Raw genomic sequence first — 8,558 nt, 5'->3', positions numbered from 1 at the left:
TTACAAAAAAGTCTCACTAAGGGTAGGAAATTTTTGAAAATCAGAGAAAATTTTTCGAAAAAGTCTCTCTAAGGGTCACTTTTTCACTAAAATTTGGTCTCTCTAAGGGTCGGTTTTCGGAGGTCCCGTCCGCACATACCCCTCATTCGCCAACCCTAGTACCCCCCCCGGGGGCAAGGTTTAGAACACCGAACAGATAGTATTTTCCCAGCTGGACCAAAACTGGGAAGAATATATTTTAGGGAAAAGATCAACCTCGTTCCCCGTTCAGCTTTTTGAATTTTGATGCTTACTGATAGGGCTAGATGATTCTCTGGCGTCCATCATTAGCGTAAATAAAGCCTGGGATACACGGGCACGAAGTTGGGAAAAGATCGGCCATAATTTTTACTTAGAACTGATCGAAAATTTCCAGGTGGCAGGCAGATTTTTATGTAAGAACAGATCAATAATAATTTCCAGGTAGACAACTTTCCCGTTTTTCTTAGAACAGATCGCTATTTTCAGCTGGAACATGCCTTTAGAACAAATATTTTGGAGAAACCCCTCGGTAGCTGCTTTCAATTCATTGCCGCCGAACGAATACGAATACGAACCCTACGAATAGATAAACGTGAGATCCACTCTGTGTACAGTTACAAGAGTATCCTTTTATTCATGATATTATGCACCATTGCAATGTCTTCCACGGACCCAACAGCTGTTTGGTTGAAAGTGACGTAATGATTGATTTTACGTCACTTTCAACCAATCCACTGTTGGGTCCATGGAAGACATTGCAATGGTGCATATCATGAATAGCTGTATAGACTAGACCTCTAGTGAAAAAGTTTATTAAGACAGATGACGACATCTAAGATTTTGGGACAAAATGCCAAGTTATGGTTTTTCCAATACATCTACATAAAAATTTTACTTGGCGCCCGAAAAAATATTTCACGGACTAATTTGTCAAATGATGACGTCATCATCAAAAATGATAAAATTTGATTTCAGCTCATATTAATGATTATATACGATTCGACGCGTTTTTCCAAATTACATCAGTCTCAATAAGTAAAAAATCTAGTGCTCTAACCAACCCCCTGAAAATGTCAAATTTCAACATCATCAAAACAAAAACAACTTACACCATTAGAAAGCTCGTCAAAAACTATATAGAAGACATTTACACAGGTATACTCGATTTCTCAAACTCGAAAAAATTGAGATCTTAATTTCTCATAAAAAATGAGCCATTTTTTTAGAAATGACGTCATAAAAGAGCTAGCTCAACCTCGTCCCCGTGTAAACAATGTGCTATTTTGACAGTATTTCGATTCAGTTTTCAGTTTTGTTTGTGTCGTGATTTCAATTTTTTATTCAACTTTGAATTTCCTAGCTCTACGTATTTCAAGCAATTTATATATTGTAACGTTTTAATTTAATATTTAATTACTATTAATATCAAAATATCATATATAACAGAAAAAAAAAATGCAACGAGATCAAAAAAGAAGAACGAATGAAATCTGACGTTTTGTTTTTGAATTACGTAATCTTACGCGTTCGAAAACCAGCCAATGCCAGGGGGTATTATGTAGCGCTACAAGTAAGAATCAAAAAGCTGATAATACGCAGGGGAACGAGGTTGAAGCTATGGACCTTTATAACTTTTCAAATTCAAATTTTTATTTATCGAGACTGATGTGATTTAAAATCTACATCGAAAAACGCGTCGAATGGAATATAGAATATAGAATATAGAACTTTGTAATTTTCCTTATTTGTGACGTCATCAATTTGTAAATTATTCTCCGAATCGTCCGTAAACACGCTGAGTGAATTTTTCTGAATCTCTAAACTATAAGGATTTTCAAAAAAAGGACTCAATATTTTTCCTGTTTTTCCTCGATGATGTTCATATATTTCATATATACTTTTTCATAGATTTTCCCAACCTGGATTTCTCCCCTTTTTTTCGATAACCGGCATGAGATTGGAATGGGTTTTCTGATCAAAATTTTTATAATCGGAAAATTTTCGTACGAAACAGCCTGATTTTCCGAATCTCATTTTTCAACAAGAAATCATGATCTTTTCCGGTAGAAAAGTGGTAGTGTATGTATGATGGCCCATTAGAGCCAACCCGTTTTAAGATTTTTAAATCTTGAAAAATTGAAATGAAATGCAAAATAAAATGAATTACTTTTTATTATTTTCAAAGTGATGTCCTTCATGTTCCATCGCGTAGCCCATTGAGGATATCGAAAAAAATTTGTGTTTTTTTTTCAATCTTATTTTCTTATTTTCTTACTTTTAAAGTTATGGTTTCTTCATAGCGTAGCAGAAGCAGCCGCGGTGAAGCAATTTTTTAGAAAATACATGTTCTTATCTTCTAGGAGACCACATGTTATGACCTTCAATTTTCTTATACAAATGATGTGTTCTGATTCCTAGGAAACCTTTATCGCACTATTTGCCTCTCTAAAGTTATCATTACTTTATGGTTGGATGTGTCATGAAATCTAGGAAAATGTTTTTGCCAAGATATGCGTGTTTAATTTTTGTTTTGTTCTACGAAAGATGTGTTCTGAAATTTTTTAGGATTTCTAGGCAAGATAACATCAATTTTCTCTTGATTCTAACCCTTTCTCCTTAAAAGTTGTGTTCTGAAGCTTTCTAGGGTTACCTAACCTGCAACCAGAACACGTCAAAGGACCTTGATTATACCCCTGTCTCGTCAGAACACATCATTATTTCTAGCTGATTGATTTACGAAGCCCTAATCAGAACAGATCAAAATTTCTAGCTGAAACATACTCTCAGAACACATCGGAAAAAAACGTCGCCTCGTCGGCTGCTTTCAAGGTAGTGCAGTGTTGATGAGTGTGGGGTAGTGTTTGAGAGTGTGAGCGATGTGGGCTTAGGAACTTCAACCAAACCTTAGATATTTTTTTATAAGCTTTGCATGGAATATTGTAGGAATTTCATATATAGTATCCCTCAACACCTTTTATAGCCCTGGTTCATGAATGAAAAAGATTTAGGTGGCTGAATACGCTCACAATTCAGACAATGACTTTGGTATCCTAGAAAATCTATGCACAAAAGTTTCCCAGGTTTTGATTTGATTTGGCCTAAATTTAACAAAAAATGTCATCAAAGGATCATAAAAGTGCCCTTTTCGGCCACCAACGGATGCTGCCTTGCCTTTCTAAAAATGGCCTGGACTGATCCTAAAAATTTTACTCGGCGCCCGGAAAAATAAGACGGTACTTTTATTATTGCGCGCACATTTTGGCGTTGGAGCAGGGGGCGGCAGAATTAAGCCTTTTTCGAACTACGGATAGCCTATACTAGACGTCACCCGCGTTTTTTACGCAATTAACGTCTATTCCACTTTGCAACTTTTTCGAATGTTTTGAGCCCTTCTAAACATTCGATTTTTTGACGTCACTTTTTAATTTTCGAAGCTCCTGCAGTAGCAAAATAATCGAATTTCCGTCAAAGCACTTGAAAGGCTTCTATTTTTCGAAAATCGTCAAAGTGAAACCGGTGAAACTCACTAAAAAACGAGATGAAAAATCAGATGGAACCTCAGAAATTAAGCCAACTGTCGGAAGGACGCACTCGGCGAGTCGATCTTTTTTTCCAATGTGTTCTGAAAACATATTTCAGCTAGAGATTTTGATCTGTTCTGATCAGATCTTCGAAAATTAATAAGCTATAATTAATGATGTGTTCTGACGAGACAGGGGTATAACCAAGGCCCACCAAGGTCATCAAACTGATCTAACGTGTTCTTGTTATCTAACAAATTTTGCGTATAAATTAATGAAACTCACTTTGGGTAGTCTGAAAGCCATGAGTTTGGTGTCGGTAGGATTCAACATTTACCTTCCATTCAAATAATAGCATCGTTGTTTATAGGACTACAAAATTTTGAGTTTCTTATCCGCTTAACATAGGTCAATCATTTAGTCATTAATTTTGATTGAAGCAGTGACTAATGATACAGCGAGCGAAAAACCTTCTTTTAGCTAACTTAATTATCTAATTTTGATCCATTCACTGATCATCTAAACGAAAAAAAAACAGCTCAATCACTGACATTGTAATGTTTTTTGTTTACCGGTAACCCCGCGCGAAATTTAAGCCTTGCACCGATAACCCGGCCGCTTTTCCGTACGTCCCTGCTGTGTAATTTACTCAAAAGTTCCACCAGTTTTGGGGCAGGAATACTAGAGGAAAGATGAATTGCTATCAATCATTTGTCCATGTCGTCCCAAAACTGGCACTATGCATTTTTCAATGTCGTTTTGGGACAAATTAATTCGTATAGAAAGTAAGAAACCATAGTAATAGATGAAAAGTGTTGAACAAAGCAGAAGTTAAAGTAAACACGTTTCTTCCAATAAACACTTCTCATTTATTTACGAAGAAAAAAATTGTCTTCCAAGTATCTACTCAAAGTTTGTTTTCATAACCTGGAAATGCACTCTACTGCGTATAAATTTACGAAGAAGAAAAAAATTGTCTTCCTTTCCAAGTACCAACTCAAAAGTTTGTTTTCGTAACCTGGATACTCACTCTACTGCATATATATTTACGAAGAAAAAAATTGTCTTCCAAGTATCAACTCAAAGTTTGTTTTCGTAACCTGGATACTCACTCTACTGCATATATATTTACGAAGAAAAAAATTGTCTTCCAAGTATCAACTCAAAGTTTGTTTCGTGACCTGGATACGCACTCTACTGCATATATATTTACGAAGAAAAAAATTGTCTTCCAAGTATCAACTCAAAGTTTGTTTTCGTAACCTGGATACTCACTCTACTGCATATATATTTACGAAGAAAAAAATTGTCTTCCAAGTATCAACTCAAAGTTTGTTTTCGTAACCTGGATACGCACTCTACTGCATATATATTTACGAAGAAAAAAATTGTCTTCCTTTCCAAGTATCAACTCAAAGTTTGTTTTTGTAACCCCTAAGTGCGCACTCTACTGCACCTACGGTAAACAAAAGGACATGGCAAATAGAAAATTATAAATGAATTGGCTAAATCAACCCAGAAGAAGTGCAATGAAATCACTATAGATACGTATGCACTTTAAATTAAACTCACCCAGGGATGTTTTTCATATTTACGAAATTGAAATATCCATGGGACTGGGCACTACAGAAAAGAAGATAAATAGGGAGCAAATTTTCTTTAAAATCACCATCATCATTCTCATTTGAGAGATACAAGGTAAAGCAACCAAAATGGTAAGTTCGACTTTTATTTCTTTTTTTCACAATCATCATGAAAATATAATTTTAGCCCATAATATACTCTGTACCAGAGTGTATCTCACGATTATCGTAGCGTAGTCTACAGCAATGAATTTTGAAATTAGCCGTAGATATTGGGTTTGTGTACAGACAACCCATACCCCTACCAGAAAGAAAAACTCTTATTCTTATCTCATTATCCCCTTCTCTGATTCTTTACATAAAGAGATGACCTATTTTAACTTTTCTTTTTAGAAGTTTATCATACTCATCGCAGCTATTGCATTGGCTACTGTAAGTTTTTGAACTATATGTTATTTTCAATGGACCAAACTATTAAATCCGGCATCTTTAATCGAAGTTATTTTTTTGAAAGTTGAAACTTTGCAGTGTTAAAACTTTGCCTAACGTCCACTGCGTCCAAAAAATCTTTGATCGCAGTTTTTTTGAAAATGGTGCCCTAATGGTAGCACAACTCAATGTAGGTGAAAATATTTTCAAGCAGAAAGTTTCATTAAATTATGATTGACCCACATCAAGTAGTGCTACCATTAGGATTTGTAGCAAATATGCGTTGTTTGATTTTTATATTTTTACTTCATAGGCCAAACACTCAACTGATCTGAACTTTAATGAAGGAGGGAAAGATTATAAAGAGCACATCATTTTTGATGAGGTTGATAATACAACTGAAATTCATATCCCAAAACATGGCAATATCCCCTTTGCTGCACGTTACTTGATTGACCATAATCTTGTAAGTAAACTAAACAAACTGTCCTCGGTTAGAATCTTTTAGTAAGGTTATCTGTGTTGTCCGTATCATTTATGAAAAATCTGTTTTATTGTGAGCCTTTCTGACTGCTTAAAGCTTAAACTTTATTTAAATTTAAATGAGGATTTTACTCTCCAAATGTCACACTCACAGGGAAAATATAAAAGATTAGGCCTGCTAGTGTTTTTTTCAATAAGGATAATAGTTAAGCGTTGTTTTTAAACAGGCACGTAGGAAGTTCGTTAGATTCGTTGAAGAGAAATGTCCAAATTGCAGACGAATTTAAGGAACTAATCCTTGTCTATCATTCAAGTTCAACTGCAGCTTACACCATAGTCCGTATAAAAAACCCTGGTCTGGAAGCCTTTTGTTTATTTCCATTGTTTCTTACTTGAACTTGTATTGATAAATTAGTTTGTTTTGCTCACTTTTTGTTCATGTGATTAAATCTTAAACCAATCCCAAGAGGAGTACTTGGTAACGTGATAAAAAACTGAGCAAATCGATTTTTATCTTTTGATATTAACAAAGGAAAAGCTAACAAAAAGTTAAAACAATAAGCCTCCAGATCAGTGTTTTTTATAAGGACTATGCTTACACTATAGTTTATTATTTTAGCACTATGAAGTGAGAATTTTGGAAGGAAAGAGTGTATGCTATTTACGAAAAATGGAAATGGAGGAAGAGCACTCGAACCGAGATCTTGAAGCAGGCATTCGAAACGTAAGATGTTCTTTATTATGTAACTCTTCAATCAAGATATTTTTTTGAACTAAAATAAGATTTTAAATTTAGGACTCTTTTTATTTATCATCCGTCATCACCGCAGAGTGGTTGTTTTCAAATTAAGTTCAAATCACAAAAATATTTGAAATCGATTTTAGGATAATAAAAAAGTTATTTCAAAAAGACTTTGAAACAAATCTGAAAATCGTTGGTATTATTTTCGGCATTTTGCGCTTCAGTTGATTTGACCACGTAAAGTCGAGACAAAAAACAGATTGGCCTAATCGATCTTTAAATTGACGAAAAATTAGTAAAAAAGTACCAACTTTCTTTTATTTATATTATCATTCATTTTCAATTCAGGCTGGAAATACTTTTCCAAGAGATCGATATTTTGTTCAACGAAGAGGACTTTTTCCGATCTCTGAAATGGATAAATCTGAACTCTCATCAGCAATTATTCGATTCTGTGGATCATTCCCTGTTATCCTTGAAAAAGAGGCTACCATTGACGAAGTTGAAAAATACCTGAAAAATGATTTAAGTAAGTACATTTATGAAAGTAGTGACCAGTTATGGGTGAAGTTTAGGTACCTAATTGCACGATGGGCTATTTTTTTCTCATTTGGCGCCACTTCAAAGAGAGCAATTAATCGTTAATTGGAAAAGGTATAAATTCCATAACGATGTTTTTGTAATTCTTTAACATCCTTGTCTCCCAGCCCCGATATGGCTTTTCCCAAAGCAGGGTTAAAATTTCAAATCAAAATCTCAATGGGGATAAAATTCTAATGTTCCAAGCTCGAGAACCCAGTGGGGTTGGCTTTATAGTGCAATTTTTTTACATTGAATTTCGAATTGGTCTGTAAACAAAGTCATTTTTTCCAGTGGGGCTATTATTAAAGTGTATTGTTCCTCCACCAGGGACGATTTTTTGACCAGATTTCTCAGTGGTTGATGGGGTCGGAAACCAACTTTTACCATCTACGCATACCCATCACTTCTTTTGGCCTCACTACCCCCCCCCCTTTCCCTCGGGGGCAATAGCCATCCTTCTTAGAAAGGCTGTAAAATACAAAAAGAACCGACCTTATAAGCTTCAAAGTCTCCCTCTTGAAACTTCCAAGCAGTCCCCACATTCAAAATACTAACCGATATATTCATACTTAAGTTTATTCATACTAAATTACAAAGCTTTCAAAGCTTTTAAAGTGTATCATTTTTCTTTCTAAGAAACTCGAGAAAAACGGGGTACTGGTACCGTTGAAAGGTGGACTCCATGTAAAAAAGGTACTTACAATGGTTGCAAATCGGCTGCTCCAAAGTGTCGATTCACCTTGACAAGCTGTATCTTTTGGATTTGGTGTGAACGAAAGGGGGTCATATTGCACTGCACTGACCCTAAGGTCAGCAATCATGTCTACAATGCAAACGTCTGTTGTGATTTCGTTTGTCAGAAATGAGAATGGAAATTATATTGTATGTATAAGAAGTAATGTGAAAGAAATACATCATTGAACATTAAAGGCTTACGTTAAAGTTAATTCTTCCTAAGTAAACAATCCATTCCCCTGAAAAAATTGACCAGAATAAATTCACTCGATTCAAAATGACTGTACGTTTGGCCCAAAATTAATTTTACACCCTTAATATGTACTTTTTCTCATCTGTGCTCATTTCGAGCCTTACCCTTTGAGAAGCTTGGAAATAGGACCCTTAAGGGCCGCACGTACGGTCGGTAGTTATCTTGAGTGCCCCCCGGGCAATGATGAACTCAGAAAAAATATTCAAACA

The 8,558-nt window shown here is 35.1% G+C and overlaps 1 protein-coding gene across 1 annotated transcript; it reads left to right on the top strand.

Moving 5' to 3' along the window:
- The first annotated feature begins 5,203 nt into the window (after positions 1–5,203).
- On the top strand, positions 5,204–8,290 carry LOC136820419 (uncharacterized). Its single transcript, XM_067076603.1, has 6 exons — positions 5,204–5,257; positions 5,519–5,557; positions 5,868–6,020; positions 6,657–6,761; positions 7,128–7,308; positions 7,998–8,290. Exons 1-6 carry the CDS (start codon positions 5,255–5,257, stop codon positions 8,225–8,227), a joined length of 711 nt encoding a protein of 236 aa, XP_066932704.1. The 5' UTR covers positions 5,204–5,254; the 3' UTR covers positions 8,228–8,290.
- Positions 8,291–8,558: the final 268 nt, after the last annotated feature.

Source organism: Clytia hemisphaerica, unplaced genomic scaffold, assembly GCF_902728285.1.
Source record: "Clytia hemisphaerica strain Z4C2 unplaced genomic scaffold, Clytia hemisphaerica genome assembly, whole genome shotgun sequence".
Classification (NCBI taxonomy): domain Eukaryota; kingdom Metazoa; phylum Cnidaria; class Hydrozoa; order Leptothecata; family Clytiidae; genus Clytia; species Clytia hemisphaerica.
The sequence above is the reverse complement of the archived record's forward strand: the minus strand, read 5'-3'. Positions and strand labels throughout refer to the sequence as shown.